General features: G+C 38.8%; 1 protein-coding gene across 4 annotated transcripts; it reads right to left on the bottom strand.

The window, feature by feature from the left end:
- Positions 1-2,219: 2,219 nt before the first annotated feature.
- Positions 2,220-19,318, bottom strand: PRPF3 (pre-mRNA processing factor 3). 4 transcript variants are annotated; one of them, XM_010996720.3, is made up of 16 exons: positions 19,185-19,317; positions 16,823-17,012; positions 16,012-16,142; positions 13,866-14,012; positions 12,615-12,698; positions 12,180-12,400; positions 11,202-11,508; positions 10,378-10,544; positions 9,544-9,623; positions 8,007-8,150; positions 7,241-7,340; positions 6,955-7,068; positions 5,771-5,889; positions 5,403-5,486; positions 4,647-4,708; positions 2,220-2,581 (listed from the first exon to the last, which is right to left on the bottom strand). In XM_010996720.3, the coding sequence occupies exons 2-16, from the start codon at positions 16,965-16,967 to the stop codon at positions 2,435-2,437; spliced, it is 2,052 nt and encodes a 683-aa protein (XP_010995022.2). In that variant the 5' UTR covers positions 16,968-17,012; positions 19,185-19,317; the 3' UTR covers positions 2,220-2,434. The 4 variants fall into 4 exon arrangements, 3 of the variants coding, with proteins under 3 accessions (XP_010995022.2, XP_064333786.1, XP_031292363.1); XR_010377436.1 differs by lacking the exon at positions 5,771-5,889 and having other exon boundaries at positions 2,505-2,581; positions 19,185-19,318; XM_064477716.1 differs by lacking the exons at positions 2,220-2,581; positions 4,647-4,708; positions 5,771-5,889 and having other exon boundaries at positions 5,406-5,486; positions 6,955-7,126; positions 19,185-19,318.
- Between the last annotated feature and the right edge of the window lie 143 nt (positions 19,319-19,461).

Genomic DNA, 19,461 nt, shown 5'->3' with positions numbered 1-19,461 from the left:
ATCTCAAATGCCTATGCTTCCATGGTTCCTTGGGCTCCAAACTGTTCCTTTTCCTTAATTTTATATTTATAATTAATTCTGCCTAAAATGTCCTCTTCTATCACCAAAATTCTACCCATCTTTCAGGAGCTATCTTCAATTGTCTCTTTCATGCAAATGTCCCTGATCATTCCAACTGGATGGAGTTTCTCTTCTGTACAAAGCATTTTCTGTTGTGGATAAAATTATTTGTATCTTCTTACCTACCAGAATATTACACTGAATGATGTGCAAAATCACCTTGATTGCAAAACAGTGTTACTACTGACTTGTCTTATCCAGAAATAATTATTTGGTACCTATATTCCAATGATGTTGCCATTGATCAAGATATTTCTGGAAATTCATTAAGGTAAGCCAGATACAGGGAGGAACAAAATCAGTCCAATTACTTTATATTCATATTTTTAAACAAAGGAAGCTATTATCTACCTTGATCATCTCATTTTATTCTCCATCACAAACTCCAAATGACTTAAAATTCTTTCCAGGATTCTACAGAGGACAAATAATTGCCATTAAGATATTCTACATAATTTGAAACACATTATGAAAGAAATTACTAAAGTTCACAAGGCATTTTAATGTGATAACAGCATCCCCAGATAGGAACTTTTCTGAGACTGACATTCATTTGAAAGAACACATCTGCTCTACCACCTATTTCACAAAATGAAGCAGCATGTGTGGGGACTAAGTCTGGGCTCTAGTCAAACAAACCTGGGTTCAAATTAAACTCCACCAGTCACTGGCCATAACCTTAGGGCAAATTACTTACTCACTCTAAGCCTGAGATTCCTCACCTCTAAAATCTATTTTCCTCCTAAGTTTGTTCTGATAAAGGAGGCAATGCTCATTGAGCACAATGCTCAATACAGTATGGGATCTAGAAAATTTAAAAACAAACAAAAATACTCTGATGCACAGGGAATCAAAAAAACTTTAAGTCAATAAGGATAAAGTCTCATTATGGGTACTTTATAATGAATGATAATATAGTATTAATAGTCCTTTTAGATTTTGTGCAAATAATACATTTTTGAAGTTGTGTTTAAGTTATTTATACACATATTTGTAATAAACCATTGAACTTGTTTCAGTGAGTTTTTCCCCTGGATTTGCTTGAATCCAATAATATGAAAAACAAGTTCAATTCTCTACCTCCCAAGTCTCACATATATAGGCTTCTTTTCAGATTTCATCCTGCTCTAGGGATTAGTAACCTCATCTGTCTGGGTTTGCTTATCTCTAAAAAAGGAGGTTGTACTAGTTTTTCCTTAAGGTCTTTTGCAGTTCCTTGTCTCTTTCAACCTTTTTTTAAATCTTAGTGCTAATATTGCCTTAAAATTGGAACTCTAACTAGGGCCTGAGACATGTAACTTTTAAAAAAAGGTTAATCTTGTAATACAGAATGTTTTAACTTCTGGTCAAGTATCATTCTCCAACACGACTTCCTTGTAAGCTCCTATTAGCAGGAAGGGTCTCTAATGGCTCCTGTGTTCAATCCATTCCCAGTAGGTCCTCAACAGGCAACATGAAATGGAAGAATATTATGGTAAGAATTTTGAACTTCAATGGATACTTAATTTGACTCAGATACTCCTAAAATCAAACCATAAACATTAAACAGAACTGCACCTTGTCAGATTCTTATGGGTGGGGGGGATAAAACTACATGTTGTCTTTTAGAAAAGAGAAGAAATATGCTGAATTCCCAAACCCTATTCCATTTTACAAACCGACTCGTAACATTCTCCTTGGGCTCTCCCTCTGTGTCCATTTCTCCAACACACATTCTCATATATGCACCCATCTGAGGAACTGATTTCTGGTTAAGAATACTCAGCCAAGACCAGAAGTAATCTGTCTACTTTGTGACTATCTATTGAAGGTTAAGAGACGGACATTCATTTTTTCCCCCTTTCCTTTTCCACTTAACACCTCTTCCTGCCTCACTCTGCTCCAGGAAAACAGTATTTATCACTCTTGCTCTAAGATGAGGTCAGAAATTTCCATTATCCAATCATCCACCCATGTCCATTCATTCATCCATTTATATATACATAAATATCAACGACAACATTTTCTTTTTCCATGGCAATTGCTAGAAGTCTGGAGAAAAGATCCCCTGAAGACCCAAACTCCAATACCTATGAGTGTGTGAAAAATACCACACCAACTTTAAAAATAACTCTTTAATCATATTCACATAAGGGGAATAAAGGGCAGCACCAGGCTGACTGGGGAAGGGAGCAAGGTGTTCTCCCTTGGTCCCAGTGTCAGCTTGGCACAGTTCCGAGATCGCACACACAATGGGACTGGGGTGGGAAGCAGAATAAGGAAAAGGACTGAAGAGACAAAGGCAAGAGGGGAGAGGCAAGGGCTTGCAGTAGTCTCAGTCGGTGGACTCCAACACAGATTCACTCAGCGCAAGGTCCCAGTAGTGCTCAGCCCCATGCTTTTTGAAATGCTCCCGAGCCATGTTCTCTGTAGGGCACTGTTTGAACTTCATCTCCCCAAAGCTCCGGTCTTTGGCTGTACCCTGGGAAAGAGACAAAACATGTAATAAAAACACTGCAATTTCTAATTTAAATCAGATATAATAATCCTTTATAAAACCTAGTAACATTTGTGTAGCAATGTGCCTAGCTGAATGTGATTTTATGGTAAAAACAATTCTAACGTCACCCCCTTGGATATTTGCTGAGTTCTCATGAATTTATGTGGGTTTCAGTTTTTTTGACTGAACGGAGAAGTTCTGTGCTCTGATGCCTGGGTGGGAGAGTAAGTCAGGAAGGATTATGGACGGTGAGATGGGATGAACTTGTCTCCCACCAGGCCTCCAGGACTAGATTTGGACCTTTAAGAAGAAAGGAGTTTAAGGCTAAATGGACTCTTTTCACAAGACTTAGCAAGACCCCGAATACAAGCAGGAGACCTAGGGGCACAGCGACAAAGAACAGTACACAGGCAACAGGGAGAGGGGAATGGGAGCCAAGGGGGCTACCTGCAGAGAACTACAATAGCAAAAGATACAGTACTAGGTAGAACCACATTCTCACCAAAGGCACCAGCAGCAGTGGCAGTCATAAAGTGCTACCTCAAGAAGCTTTCAGGGATCAGATGCCAAAAAGGAGGCTAGTGCAGAACACGGCTTGTTTCTGAACCTGAGATATAATTACTGAGGACTCTCAGAGATAAATGGAAGAGAATTTTAAAGAGATGAAGGGGCTGGGATATTAAATATGCAGGTGGGGACTTACGAGACAGAGAAATAGTTATTATGGTTATTTTACTACTTAGTATAACACAAATTGGAGTAATCTGGGATAAGACAGAAGGATACATGAAAAACAGTACCAATTACCTATGAAGAGTGGTCTTAAAGAATCAGGATATCGGAAGGCACTATCTCAGTAAGTGCTCTTCTGTGTTGTTAGAATTCATTTTAATGTGCATTCAGTACTTTTGTCGTAACATACTACTTTTATAATAAAGAATTAGTTACTAAATATGAGCACATTTAAAAAACAGAAGATACACATGTACTCAACATGAGAGTAACATGAAAACATCAAATGAACATAAAGGTAGACTATTTATAATGTATAAAATGTATTGTGGAGTGGGAATAAAAGGATTATTGCAGTATATCAGAATAACAATAGAGTTACTGAAGAAAGAAATTTTTAATACTTTCTGGAGAAATAGGATAATGTTTTGTACTTCACAAAGGATAAAGGATCCTTAGCTCACAACTTGGCCTGAACGAGCATATTCATTCATTCATTCCCTCTTCAGAACAAATAGCGATTCATTAAGAAAATTTCAGGGATGAAAGAATTGTATAACCATAAAAAGTTCCATTTAAAGAGTGAATTTAGTCATATTCTACACAGCATTATTACATACTAATCAGGTTCTCAAAAAAATTGACAACAGAGAGGGAACATAATACCCACACCCCACAGACAAGGCAGCGGTATCTGATGCTGTGTCTTGCGCCCTCAGTTGCACAGCGAGTGAGACTTCCCAGACTCCTGATTTTATTCTTTTTTCTTTAAGTTCTTTTTATTTCTTTCAGTTTTAATTTGTTTTAAAATCATTTTTTATGGGGGCGAGGTAATTAGGTTTACTTATTTGTTTTTAAATGGAGGTACTGGGGATTGAACCCAGGACCTTGTGCATGCTAGGCGTGCACTCTACCACTGAGCTATACATACCCTCTCCCCACAACTTTATATTCTTAAATCTAGTTCTTCATTCATTATATCCAGACAAAGAAAAATCCTACAATTCATTTCTCTGTTGCCAAGTCTCACATCCATGACTGTGAAACAAATAACTCAGTCAAGAATTTGAATTCTTGTCACCAGTCCTCCATTCTTTTCCCCAGATGGCATAAATACATACTTATCAATTTAACTAAAATATAATCAGGAAGGATATGCTGCCAAACATTTAATAAGGAATTCCAAAAAGAAACCTAGATTACTTAAGGGATTAGTCATTGTTAAGTTTAACCATTCCATCGCTCCATTTGAATAGTGTAAATAATCAGGAATTAGCAACAGTTCTGCTTCGGTATTTAACAAAGAATCACCTACCTCCCAGACTAGTACACATTTGTTGGTTTTCTTCACAGCTTCCTCATCAGATTCCTCATCATCTGGAAAAGACAATATAGCTAAATCTTGCTCTAGACTTAGACTAAACACCAAGATTTAGGTCTTAAACAAATAGTACTTAAGTCTACACAAATTCTTTTAAATATTGTCACCCTTTCTCATGTATTGAGATCAAATGTCTTCTTTACTCTTTATTTCCCCCAAATTAGACTGGAAGCTCCAAGTAGGCAGTGATAATAATTAATTTAACAAACATTTATTGAGCACTGTGTGTCAAGAGCTGTGCCAGGTACTGGGAATAAGGAGATAAATAAAGGACAAACAATCAACAACGAAAACTTGCCCTAAGCACTCGGAGAGCCAGGCTTCAGACGCCTAAAAAACTTATCAAAAAATTATATAATATAGACAATACACATATGAGTGCACAGCTTGCTAAATTTTCACAAACTAAACACACTCATATAGCCAGTATCTAGAGCCTGGGATGACAGGGAAACCAGCTGGTAGAAAGGCGTTAAAGAACAGGCAAAAAAATACCTAACATCCATGGATAGTTATAGAAGACACACTATATGAATGTCCAGCATGCTTATAGTCCAAATGGGTCTTTCTAAAATTTTTGAACATTATCTAGTTATCTGCAAGAGTGTCAAAGGAGTCAAAGGAAAGGAATAGATGCATGGACAGAGAACCAGCCCACCTCCCCGTTAATTCCCTCTAACCCCCATTCACCATCTCCCTTTGTGTTAGATGTCTGTTCATCCCACTTTATCCGATGCAGCATAAGACGCTTAAATTTCTTCTGGGCCTTGGGGCCTGGAAACAGAGAAGGAGAATTTTGCCAGAGTTGTGGAAGATGATGGGGTAGAAAGAACCTCTGAGCTCACTCAATGCTCAGACATTAATGTGGTAGTTGAAGCAATCCCAGGAACCACATCTTAGGTCCTCTACTCCAATAAACACAGAAACAGAAGGCCCAGGATATTATACCCAGGTGTGGCTCTAAAATACTATCTCTTTCTTCTTTCTCCCCACCATGCTAATCACTTCACGGCCTAGGGTTGCCTGGGGACAGTCTCCCTCAGTTTTTTCAGACTCACCCCCTTCCACTACTACCACGTTGACATCCTTGTGCAGTACCACCACCCCTGTCAGGTACAGTTGCCCAGCATTGGCCTCAATCTTGAACTTCTTGGCTGGGTTGCTCAAATTTCGAACTCTGGAGAAGGGAAAGTTTAGTTATGGCTTTCATTTTAGCATCAGTAGCTGCCTCAATGGAATGGCAAATAAAGATGGATCCAAAATGGTTTTCTCTTTAAAAACAAAGGCCTTTGGAGTAAGGAAATATACTACTGCTTAAAAGGTAGACTTGATGAGTTTAGAAGTATTTCTACTGTCTTACATTTCTTCAAAGTCTAGCGCTGAACACCTTACAACAAACAGTAGATAATCAAAATTTACTCTTGAGAACGAAGGAGCAATATTTACCAGCATCCAAAAATATTTATATGCTAGCTGTTCTTGGCAGTATAAAGGTCAACAGATTCTCTGCCCTCTAGATGCTTATAATGTAAAGAAGTCATAATGCTATGCATGAAAAATTTCTAGAAGGGCACATGGAAAACTGTTAGTGGCAACTTCCTATAGTGAGTGGTCCTAAGGGATCAAAGAACAGGAAAGGGATTTTTTTCAATAAGTGTCCTTCTGTATTGTCAGAATGTTTTTTATCTTAATAAGCACTCACTACTTTTATAATAGCATTTTTCTATAAAGAACTAACTATGAGCACATTTAAATAGAAGATATACATGTTATCAGCATAAAAGAGTAAAATGAGAACATTAAACAAACACAAAAGGTAGAAAATATTTACTATGTATAAAGTCCATTTTGGAGTGGAAATAAAAGGATTACTGCACATTATATTAGGATAAGGACATAGGTAACTGAGGAAAAAAACTTCTAATGCTTCCTGGAAGAATAGTATTTCATACTTCATAGAGGATAAATGACTCTTGGCTCACATCTCAGCCTGAAAAAGTATATTCATTCATTCATGCTTCAGAACTAGTACTAGTTCACTGAGACCTCAGACAGAAGAATAAGTCTTTAACCCTCACCATTATGAAAGATCTACTAGCTCTTGATTTACACTAGGGTCACTGAAAGAGAGTAGGGGGCTGATGTCAGGTATGCTTTAGTGATTCACAGGGCTTCTGCCTCAAGCACTTGGAAAATGTTTCGGTATTTCTAAGGGAAATGCTGGCCCAGATTGGACACCTACCTATATACAGATATGTGTACCCCCTGTGAAATGTCTTCTTTAAGCTTTTTAATTTTCTTGACCTTTCTCTGTTCTGCTGTAAGTTTTCGGGCAGCGTTGGCCTCTTCGTGCGCTCTGTCGTGACAGGAAGGACATCCACAAGTGAGAAAGGCATTGAAGATCAGAGGCAGGGCTGAGGGAAAGAGAGAGCAACGGAGGACTCTCCCCTCCCTCCAAATATGGATCCCCTAGAAGAGTATGGGAAAGGTACTTGCCCTGGGTTTCCACCCAATCCCATGGCACTTACTTCTGTCTTTTTGCCATTTGAGCTCTGACATGGGCTTCTACCTTCGTGGGGTCTTGAACAGCTTCTGTTCCTAATACTCGCATCAAATTTGAAATTCTCACTGCAGTGAAGAGAGGACAGAAATCAATCTCCTAAGTCAATTCTCCAGCTGGAATAACGTGTCAATCTCTTCTCTATCAATTCATTGTTCACTTATTTCAAATCTCTGCTTAAAACTCACTTTTCCCTAAAACTCCTAGCTTGGAAGACCATTCAATTAACTCAGTGTTTGCAGAAGCTCTCACAACTAATCTAAAATAGTTGGTATGCATTATTCACATTTCCTGAAAACTTATGAAAGATAGGACTTAATTTCTTTGGCATTTTTCACTCTGATCACAGTATTTAGTGAAAGATCCTATATATAACAGTGCTAACTCAAAATGTTACTAAATGACAATGGAAACTCCAGGAGTGAGGTTTTTAAATTGTACGTAACTCTATGCAAATACTGCAACTATTACCTTCATAAATTTCAAGAACATTATTCTTCCAGAAAGACCAGAGTGTTGTATGGTCAATACTACTTAAAAAAAAAACCTTAAATGACCTTTACAATATGTTGACCTGTCTAATAAGGAAAGAAAGAAGAAAGTTTAGGAAAGAAAAGAACCAATAAATGACTCTGAGAAACAAAAAAGCACCCAAATATAGCCAGATGCTAAAATTCCTCTAAAATTATAGAGATAAACTTGCCCCCTTTCTTCTCTGTCTCTGAGATACGCACCTTTCGGTTCTGGAGGAGGCATCAGGCCCAGCCTGACTTTCTCCTGTAGTTCTTTCTGTGCTTCTCTCCTTGTTTGCCTTCGAAGCTTCTTCTGTTCCTTCTTGGTAAGATATACCCCCAGAGTAACTGGTGTGTCATTGTCGACTGTCAGGCAGAGAAATGAATGTACCAAAGCAATAAGCATATTAGTCAGACGTAGGTGATTATCAAACACATTAAAAGGAACTTGCTTGTTTTTAGTTATTTTTAGGTTGTGATAGTGGTATTATGGTTGTCTTTAAAAGTATTCTTTCATGACCAGTGTTCTAACTTGTTTTTCTTCAAGCAGTTGAACTCTTTAATCAACTGAAATATGGCAAATGTAGAAAACAAAATTACAGCTGCCCTGGCTGCTCTGTGTGAGGATCTGAGGCAGGTGGGGGTATCTAGAATCCCATTTGGATTAGACCTCTTGAAACTCAATGTGTCTATGAAACACAATTTGAAACCCACTGGCCAAGATGATGAAATTTATAATTTAAAAGTTACAGGGATTGGGAAAAATCCCCCAGACTCCCAAAGCAGATTAACTCAACTTGTTAAAACAGACAAAACCCCCCACATTCTTCTAATGTTTCACAAGGATGACAACTAAGTAGATACTGATTAAGTATAATTCAATGATTATTACACTTTGTATTATCTCAAGGTGTCAATCTATTTTTCTAAACTTACTTGACACTAGCAAGCAAATTTATTGAAATATTACCTCTTCTGTTCATCCCAAATTTGATGAAAGAGTTAAAATCTTTTACATCTTGAAGAAAGTATAACTCTTGGAGAAGGCATATCAGTTATTACATATGAAGAAATTCTGTATTCTAAGTGATTTACCCAAGGGATTCAGCTAGTTAAAAACACAGCCACAACTAAAACCCATCTCTTCTGACTGAGCCAATAGACTTTTGCTACAAAAATGATAAAGAGAGAAAAAGGCACTAATTACCTCCCCCTACCAAAAAACAAAACAAAACAAAAAAAGACATTGTACACTGAAACTAATACAATATTGTCAGTCAGTCATATTTCAATTAAAAAAGAGAAAAGGAAAGAAAGAAAACTTAAGAAATTCTCAAGTCAGTTCTTAAAAAAGAGAGAGAGGGAGGGAAAGGCTGAAGACAAAGAAGTGTGAAGAAGGCCAGGAATTTAGTGGTGGTGTAAAGACTGGAGTTGGGAGTCAACACTGTGGCAAAAGCCCAAATTTGTAATACACATCAATGAGGTAATCTCTAGATTAGGCCTCAGTGCTCTAGAGCTGCACTGTCCAATACTATAGCCATTAGCCACATGTATTATTTAAATTAAATTAAAACTGAATAAAATTAAAAATTCAATCCCTCAGTTGTATTAGCTCAACTCAATTTTCAAGTTCTCAAAAGTCACATGTGGATAAGTGGCTACTGGATGGACAGCCCAGATAGAGAGTATGTCCATTATCACATAAACTTCTACTGGGTAATACCTCTCTAGAGCCTTGATTGAGTAAACTATACATTACCTGGAGGGTTGAGCTGGGCTGGATGTTCAACAAGATTTGTGATTCCAAAATAATCTTCTCTCTTGGGATTTTCCTCTGTACTAAAATTGTAGGAAGAAAGGAAAACAGGATATGTGGGTAGAGATGATTTCAAGAGAGAGAGACTCTCAGAAACACAATGAAAAAAATCCACTCTCCATAACACATTCTAGCATTTTTTTAGTATATGCATATCTAGAGTATGTAATTATATTACACATAATTTTCAAAATGAGAAGACTGGGTCCCACAAAGGTTGGGTGCACTCTCTACACCAGCTGTTCTCAACCTTTTTTCTATCCTAACCTTTTTTCTATCCTAATGGATACTACATTCTCTCATTAGTAACAATAATCCCCTGGGACAGTGGCTGACAAAGGAAGGGTAAGGAAATCAGAATGGAGCAGATATGACTAAAGCTCTCTAAATGTCTCTTATATGTTTTATTTATCATTCTCTGCCCCATCAACTAAGAATCCTTGCTCTATACTGGGATAGGATCTTTCAGAAATGTGAACACGTATTATAAATAGCAAAGGAATATAATTAAGGAAACAAATATGCTAAAGACTAATAACAACGTATAATAAAACAAGTAGAAAATGTATAGATGATTTGTATAGACTATTTGTGCCCGTTCCTCCTACAATAACCCCCAAAACTAAAAGTAACCTATACACCATATTCTTTACAAATACATGTGCTTGTATATGGTTACCTATTTCCCTTGGATTTTAAAATTTTACTTAATGCACAAGTACCATCTCTCTCATTAAAATTCTAGCCTTATTAAAAGGTATTAACTAACAAACTCACAGGTCAAAGCCATTGGGGATGATGTAAGAGTCCCACCACTCAATTTCAGGGATATCTCCTTCTTTCAACTCCTTCTTAGGAGCAATGAGAGCCAGCCTGGTTGAAGTATGAATGCCTGTTTTTCGAGCTGCCTGTGAGATCTCTGCCTGCAGCTTCTCCAGTTGAGCCTGAAGACAAGATAAGAAGAGAAACTGGAGTCACAGAAAACAGGGAAGTAGTAGAATCTCAAATTATAAAACATTCCCTTGTTGAACTCTTGAATACCTAATGCAACAAATTCATATTTTCTGAAAGCTTAGAAAAAAGAGCCATTCTGCTTTATTTTATCCTTTAGCTGATTGACATATATTTCACCCTCATCACTACCCCTTCACCTCACCTGCAGCAAACATGCAGAAATGGAATTTTATGACAACCTCAATCTGAGAGGATGAAAACAAGAAGGCAAAAGTCACCGAATATACAGTCAATTAAACTCTCCACATGTGTGGACTGTATGCAGTACGTTTCAACACCAGGCTAGCTTTCCTCAGTTGCCCAGAGGGTTCTGAATTGTTTCCCTCCACTGTCTGTTGTATGTGGAGAATTTTCAAAGTCAATTTTCAACCACGTAGAACATAAGTAAGTAAGCAGACAAATCAGCTAAAAATCAAGCATTCCAGGAATAAATACAGCATTTTAAAAATTATTCATTGTTTTCCTACTTGTTTATCTGATTGCCAAACACAGAGAATTTAGCTGACAGTATTTTAGAATTGTGTTCAATTTCCTTTGTCACCTTCCTAGCTTCTTCAAAATTCTAGATTATATTTGAAGTCACATACCTTTGTCCGTAATCGTTGGGCAATCTTCTCAAATTTGCCCTTGTCATGGAATTTAAAAGTGCGTCTCTGGCGCTGGGAAGGGGCAATTGAGACTCGTGGGTCAAAAAACGTGTTAGACTCCATGTCTTCTGATGGTTTTTCTTTTAGCTGTTGCTTGAATTGCTCCCTCTTCACAGCCCGAATGTTGGCTTTCAGAGTAGGCATACGGTGTGTCAGCTCAATCTCCTTGCCTGTTGCATCTACAGTTCGACCTTGTTCGTCAAGAATCAGTGGTGTAGGTTTAGTTTGATCTTTTAACTCCACCTTCCTGAAAAATAGTCCACAAAAGAATAAATCTCATATGGAACAATAAGGCAAACAAACAAACAAACAAAAAACAAACAGAAAAATAAAAACAAAACCCAACAAAGACAATTAGGATGCACAATTCTAGGGAACATAAATCCATCAGGGAATAATATAATACTAACTGCAAATATCAAACTGGATATTTGAATATAGAGTTCAATCAGATGAAACGAACTTATAAATTACAATGACAAGAATTTGCAGTCCTATCTCTCTTTGCTCCTGAATTCCTGAGTCAGATAGGGGCTGTCAAACCAACTGTAGCTGCTAAAAATAAAGTCTATCTCTTTATCCAAGTTGTAGAGAACTCTCAGATCTAGTCTCACTCAATGTGGCTTAACAGGTATAGTTCTGAGTTAGGAACCAGGAGACCTGGTTCTATTCCTGGCTCCAGTATCATAGGAAAAGTCTTAACTTCAGTTCTACCAAATGCAAAAAGAAGATAATGAAACTCTACAACAAGGAAGCCAAGAGAATAAGTTGAGTTGATATTTATTGAACATATGTAAGAAATAGGAAACTGTAAGAAATGATTTAGGTTCCTTGGAAGAAGAGAATCAATAACATTCAAAGGTATTTATTGCTTCTCAAACTTCAGAAACAACAAAGTTCCATGAAACAGGTACTCACGGGGGAGCAATGCCCATGGCATGGAGATTGGCCAGGCCCACCATGTTGGCATTGCCGATGAGCCCTGGCTTCAGTGCCAGCTGGGCTTGGATGCGGGCTTGCAGTTCAGCAGCTTTCCTTGCCTTCTCAATGGCATCGTTCATGAAAGTGGCGGCCTGAGAGGGCTGAATAGTGTTGCCAATTGGAAGTCGTTCTGGTTGGGAGGAAGAAGGAGTCTTTGGCTGTGAGACAGAGAAAAAGAAATCAGAATTGGAAAGATCAGACAGGCAGACAGAGCTCTCTCTCCCTCACACACACACACACATGCAGACACACAGTGGTAGACTATGGTAGACTGGGGGTGAACACGCAGTCATCTTCTGGACTCTCATTTGAGTGGACGGCAAGAAATCCTGTACTAAAAATTCTTCTTTCAGAGTAATCTGGGCACAATACCTGAGGCGTAGGGGGGCTAATGAAGCTGAGTTGTTTTTTCCTTTCCTCGATTTGCCGTGTTGCTGCCTCCATCATCTGTTTGATCTGTTCTCAGTGGGGGAAAAGTTGAAAGACTGTTAACATCTCTTTTTTATTTCTCCCATACAGGTTCCTAAACCAAAAGGGCTTTCAGGTCTAATGAACTAAAATTTTTTGAATGATCTCATCATATTCTGCCTGTACCACAGGCTAGAAAATTTAGCAAAGATAAACCTAGACAGCAGAACACTGGAATTTTTCAACCTATCTTCCCAAGGAAGAATTAGCACATTAACTAGTAACACAGCTTAATGATTAAGACTGGGGTCAGAGGAACCTGACATTGAATCTTCACTCTGCATTTAATGCCTGTGTGACCTTGGACATGGTATTTAATCTTGAAACCTCCAAGTGACTAAAAGAGGTAAAAATACTATCTACCTTACATGGCTATTGTGAACATTTAAATAATGCATGTAAAACTAACAGAACCCATGCACATTATTATACTTAAAAAAAAAATCGCAGTATTGATCTCTGACTTCCTAATGTGGGTAACCAGAGCCGACAATGCAAAGACTTGCTTCCTAGTCTCTGTAAACCCCTTCCTCTGCCCTATAAAAGTTCCGAATAAGCTTTGAGGACATGATCAAATAATTCTTCTCAAATTTTCCAATAGAGTTCTGCTGTCAAGGTGCTTCAAGATATTTTTTTAAATTTATTTTTAACATTTTTTGAGTAGATGATATATTTACATAGTTCAAAATGCAAAAAAGTACAAAAGGGTATATTGTAAATTCTTCCACCCCCATCCTCTAGTGCCATTTTAAAAACAAAGAATTCCTGTTAAAAAAAATAGAAAGTCAACTCTAAATTATTCAAGTCGATTATATTTTTCCTGTATTATAGTATTTGGAAACTATCCTCTGCCATCATGCTGAGTTGTAATTATTCCAATAATTTTCTCAATGACACAATGAGGTAGATATTTGGGCAAATGATGTATGTAACACACTGTCCTTGCTATGTAACATGTGCTCAGTAAATCTATTTCAATAGCCTTCAACTAGAATACTCCTGGTTAAACCAAGAAATGTTGAAACATAAAGCAGGAAATAAAAGTTCCCCAATACAAAACATTAGTTTAAATCAAGGCCTACAGTAAATCTGGACCTATCCATCTCTTGCTTCTTCAACTCACAAAACCATTGCTTCCAGCTCCTAATTACTAACCTGGAGCTTAGTCAGCATGCCAGGACTCTCTGAGGGAGGCCCAGGGATCACTTCTGGCTCCTCTTCCACCTCCTCAAAACGAGGTATCCGTCGCTTCTTTACTCCTGATGATTCCTTGGAGATCTCAGAGTCATCACCAAACACTTCCTAAGGGAACCCAAGATGAAAGAAGAGTTGTATCCCTGCCAATGGGAGAAGGGAAGAATAATCCTACATCCTAATAGCATTTTGTGGTTTTGCCCAGAGTCTTCTAGACCCTCCACCAAAAGGACCATCTCACCCAACTTAATTATTCTCTTACTCCAGTCAAACAAATTTCATTCCCACGTTCTTATAAATGTTCCCATCTCAAGGTCTTTGCAAATCTTACTGCCCATATTTGTAATGATCTCCTTCAAATTTTCCACAACCCCCAGTCCAAATCCTGCCTAAAACTCACCTCCTCCAGGAAAGTTTTCCTCATTAATAATTTCAGCCCACTCTGATCAAACTGTTGTTTCACATCCTTTTATCACTTAAGAGCTTGATTCACACTAGGTAAAGTTACACTGCTGATATTCTGCTTGCCAAGTGTTAAGTCTTTCAATGTTAGTACGTACTTTCTCCCAGTTAGAGTGTACGCTCTTCCAGGACAGGGGTTTTCACTCTTCTTCAGTATTCCCCAATAACACTTTGTTTTCATCAAACAATGGGAACTCAAATATGTTGACTAATTTGCAAGGTGAATTTAACAGGACCAAGAGTGGCCAACTGGAAGGGACAATGGGAAAAAGCAAATGTACACACCGGTGGTAGACTTTGGGTGACATCCCCTCTTCACTAGGAGGGCTCGTGTTTTGCAAGGACATATCCTCGGCCAGGGGCGAGCGCTTCCTGGAACTCCTACAGTTCAAGAAAAAGGACTCTCCCATAATATATTGTGTGTGGGGGGACCTGAATGGACCAAAATGGGACCCGAATCCCAAGGCTATCTAGATACTTCCTTCAAGAAACCATTTTAATTAATCCCACCCAATGTAGTCACTTTACTCACAGCAGGCCCTCAGCACTTACATGGTAGCATGCCCTATCATAGCATAATCTTCACTCTAAAGATCTTTGCATACTATGGATCAAGCATTCCCCCTGAACGTAACAAAATTCAATGTAAGTCGGAAATTCTACAGTCAAGCCTAAAATTTACATGAAACGGCTACTCAGAATTTATAATTTGTAACTGTATTTTGTTGTGCCCTCCTATCCCCCAAATCTTAAACTGCAAGTTCTTTTAAGGCAAGGACTATCTTTCGTTCCTCTGATAACCCTACAACACCCTAATCAAAGGGCACAGGAATCTCTGTTTCTCTTGGTTCCATAGCCTGGCCAGGGACTCAGCAAACATTGCTTACTCACTTCTGAGCCTCAGGAAAAGCAATAGGATAGTCAAGGGAATTGAAAGCACTTTGGAAGGTTTGATGGGAGTCACCGAAAAGATTTTTTTTGAGAGGATCAGAGGAAAGAGACAGATCAGCTCCTTGACGCTGCTAATATTGAAAGAGGCCATGACCAATCAGCAACTACAGGCTAAAAAGTGAAGTAGGTTAGGGAGTAATGACGGTCCCTTTAAGTATTCCACTTGCAGGGGTCAGATGATCAGCAATATGCTATGCAGCAAACAGTAGGCTCTCAAGACATATAGTAAATAACAATAGTTGTTAGGTGTCCCATCTATAAATTTGTCTATTGCAGAGAAATATCTGTAAAGGAGCAACAAACAATGAGATCTCCAGCTCAGGCAGCAGTGAAGTCACATTCTGAAGCAATCTATTAGGCTTCAAGTAAATCAAAGCATAAAACCTTACAGCAATCAATCTATTAAAAAAACAAACAAACAGTGAAATAGGGAAACATGAGAACCAAAATGCCTAACTATAAAAAAAAGGAAAAGCTACCAATTGTTTCCTTGGAATGTTTCAACCCATGAACTTAGGTAGTTCCTTACCATAAGATGATGACAATACAAGCTCATCCCCTCTACTTCAATGTCTACCTCTCTTAGATATTAGGTAGTCTAATAGTAGATATTAAAGTGTGAGCCAGGTAAGCTGAGCAACTTTGTTACCATTCAGAACACTCCGAGCTTATCAGATAGTTAACTGTAACCTACCTTTAGCTCTCGTTTTCTGCTCCTGTCACTGCTAGACTTGGAATGCCTAGAGCTTCGGCCTTCTTCCACAGCCTCAAACAATTTGTCCACAAATCGGAGAGTAGAATCATCAAGAAAAGGTTTCAGATGGTCTGACAGGAAAAAAAGAGGTGGTAGAGATGAAAAGATAAGAGTACTTAGTCCAATATGAGGCATACAACAGCTACCAACACTGGAATTTTATCCCCAGGAGGGAGGGAAACACTTTAAGTTCTTTGTAGGATTCTCATAAATTCTCTTACACTGAATGACCTTGTCCTATGAAGTAAAAACACAGTTATAATTTTCTGGAGTAGGAAGTAGCGTAGCCAGAGAAGCTTGCTTAGGTTGAGCATCAAAGTTTAGGATCAAAAATCACCCCAACTTTCCCTAAACAGCAAGTTGTAGGAGACTTTCATGAACAAAATCTACTTCTCTCAACTTTTCTCATGTATTTTATAAAGACTTCTATATGTTTAGATGTCAGTCTGAACCTGAATATACCCATTTGACTTTAGCATATTTCCCGAGCAAGTATTAATTTAGGTAACTCAGTCTAAGTGTAGTGGTAAAAGGAAGTCAGTCTGAGATTCAAAATATGTCACAAATAACATAAAAAATAAGAGAAAAAGCACAACTAGTTATTTAGGCTATTTCCGTTATAATGCAAAAGAAAATAAAATGTGGCCTGACCTTTTTTAGACACTTCCAACAAAGAGAATTTTGACGACACTCAAAGCAGTATGTGGGGTCATCTAATATGTTAGGCCAAAAGGTTCAGAAAGGTACATACCAGCTGCCTTCTTCTTGTCCATGCCCTTCCCTACACAGTTCAGTGCTGCTGTGACCACTGTGGGCTCTGAGAAACCCAGCACCCTCTTCACTGTCTTCTCTATCCATGGTTTCAGCTCATCCAGCTCCCTCTTAGACAGTGCCATTCCCCAGGAACAGGAGGATAGCTCAAATAGAATTCAATACTGCACCTGAAAAGAAACCAGTAAAGAGTTAAGTCATAGGATAGGAAAAGACTAAAATGATTCCAGGCAATGGTTAGTATATCTGTAATGCTTTCCTCATCCCTATTCTCAATCCTTAGGCAATTTCTTCCACTTCATTTCAAGCCAGATACTTTCCCTATAACCCATATTTCAAAGCAGAAAGAATTTCATTTGATTTTAACCCTAACTCAGTAAGTATCAGTGGATCAATGAAATCTGTGGAATCTACAAACCTTGGGAATAACCTAGTCTGAGAAATGAGTTCTAGCTTCTTTTTCAATTCTGTCATATTCAGCAAGTACTGGAAAACATATAACATGAAAATCAGACTGAAAAAACCCACTGAGAGGCCAGCTTTTCTATTCTTCCTATTTCTAGGCAGGCATTCCTTAACCCAGGCTTCTTTTAAGGGGTGCAAATGCGGGAGGGCTTATCCAGGTCAGTCATCCTATATGAAAGCTCATAATCCTTAAGACTGTTCTGTCACATTTCTCTGTAGCCATATTCATCCTGGTGGGAATTCTATATCCAGATACTTTTCTCTCATGATCTACGGTCTCTGTCATTAAATAATCCCTCAGTTCAGAAAAGATTACCCTTATTTTGGATGCATTCTCTTTCTCTCTTTTCACTTTATTCTTCTACTTTTTGGCTTAATAGAGAAAACACCATTATAAAAGACTCTCTACAACAATCTCTAATTTGTTACTTAGTGCAAGTTAGTACAATTTTTAAACTCTATTCATGTTTACATTTTTATATCCTACCTAAATCTCAAAACTGTTTATGAGCACAGAAACAATTTTATTTCCCTGATTTTCTCCATAGTGCCTAAAAGTCAGTAAGTTAGACTGACCCCAAGCTAATATCCTTCCAGTGGTGCCACACATCAGGGTCTGACCTGGGAGTCAATCTTTCAAGATGTTTTAAGACATCTTTTCTCCTAAAAGGTACAGTCTGATTAACTTTTACATTCTTGGCAGGTTTATCCTCTAAGACCTGTTGCTAAATGGTGTATTTAATTTTGGTATAACCATATGAAGCTAGTAGATTAAAGTCATTAAACTAAGAGTGAAAGATTTTGTGCCTTGGTGACATGTTATATGAGTAATTCTACAATGGCTCTATCTACCCACCAGGAGATAGCAGTATAGCCTTTCAATCTTGACATGTTAACTGTGCATTGCTCAAAAGAAGCATATTGACACTACAGAGAGTGAAGAAAGGGCTTACACTGAATAGTTCAGACACTGAGCACTACTATTTACCAGCCTTCTGGCAAGTAATTCCTGTGAGCCTCAGTTCAGTCATCTTACAAAATGAGGACACTGTCATACCTATATGACAGTTAAATCATTCAGTAAATATTTACTGCATAACTACTAACTGTCAAGCAGCGTACTGGGTGCTGAGGATACATACAACACTGAACAAAATAGACAAAAATCCTCCCCTTGTATTGAGCCCTAGCCCCAGTCGCTATATATTCCACTATAACTGAATCATAAGCTAGAAAGTGTAAGCAATTTGAAAATCCAAAGCAATAAATGGGGTACCACTCTTATCAGATGATATGTGTGCCCAAGCACTACACTAACAAACGTATTCAACTTCAATCCATTCCTCCATTAGATAACGTGCAAACTAAACAGTCAGTGGGCAAAAATAGAAGTTCCAAACAGTAACTAGCTTTGTCGCTAATCAAAGGTTCAGCAGTAACTGCGTGGGCGGGGTGGGGGGTGGTTATGGTGTTGAAGGAGAGGAAAGCAGAATGATCTCTGAATGAGCAGGTAGCATAATCTAATCTTCTGAAGGATTTCCTTACTCCGTGCTCTTCTTTGCTACAAGCCAAATTTCCTCCCTGAAACCCCCGTTCTTCTCTTTTTGCTCTCTCCATCTTTCTGACTGGTCCCTTACCCCACCTTGTTCTACCCGAACTCCTCATCTCAGAGCTAGTCTCCTCACCCCATCCCTTTCCCGCCCCCGCCCTTTTCCTCTCAACAATCTCATTCCAACCCGTTCTCCCGCAGAACTCTGTTCTTTTCTCAGCTGCCGTTCCGCTGAGCCTTCCCGCCTCGGTCCTCCTCTTGGACTGAGCCCTAGCCCCAGGTGGTAGGACCCAAAGACACCTTCTCTGGGCCCGGGGCCACTACTCACCTCTCAAACTTCAGCCCCAGAGACGGAGCCCGAACGTTACACCGGAACCGGAAACCCTCCGACCGCCCTATGGCCTGCCGTAGCTGCCGCCACGGCCGCCGCCACGCCGCGGTCCCTCAGCATGTGATGAGGGAGGGAGGGGCCGCCGATTCGCGCAGCCGTGGTAGCCACTGTCCAGGCGGCGGAGCGCATGCGTGCCGGAACGCTAAAGGTTTCCTCAGGCGAAGTGCTCACGTCCGTCGGTTTCCCGAGCTACATCTGTTAACTAGGTTGTTGC

Source organism: Camelus dromedarius, chromosome 23, assembly GCF_036321535.1.
Source record: "Camelus dromedarius isolate mCamDro1 chromosome 23, mCamDro1.pat, whole genome shotgun sequence".
Classification (NCBI taxonomy): Eukaryota; Metazoa; Chordata; class Mammalia; order Artiodactyla; family Camelidae; genus Camelus; species Camelus dromedarius.
This window is presented reverse-complemented; position numbering and strand designations above follow the sequence as displayed.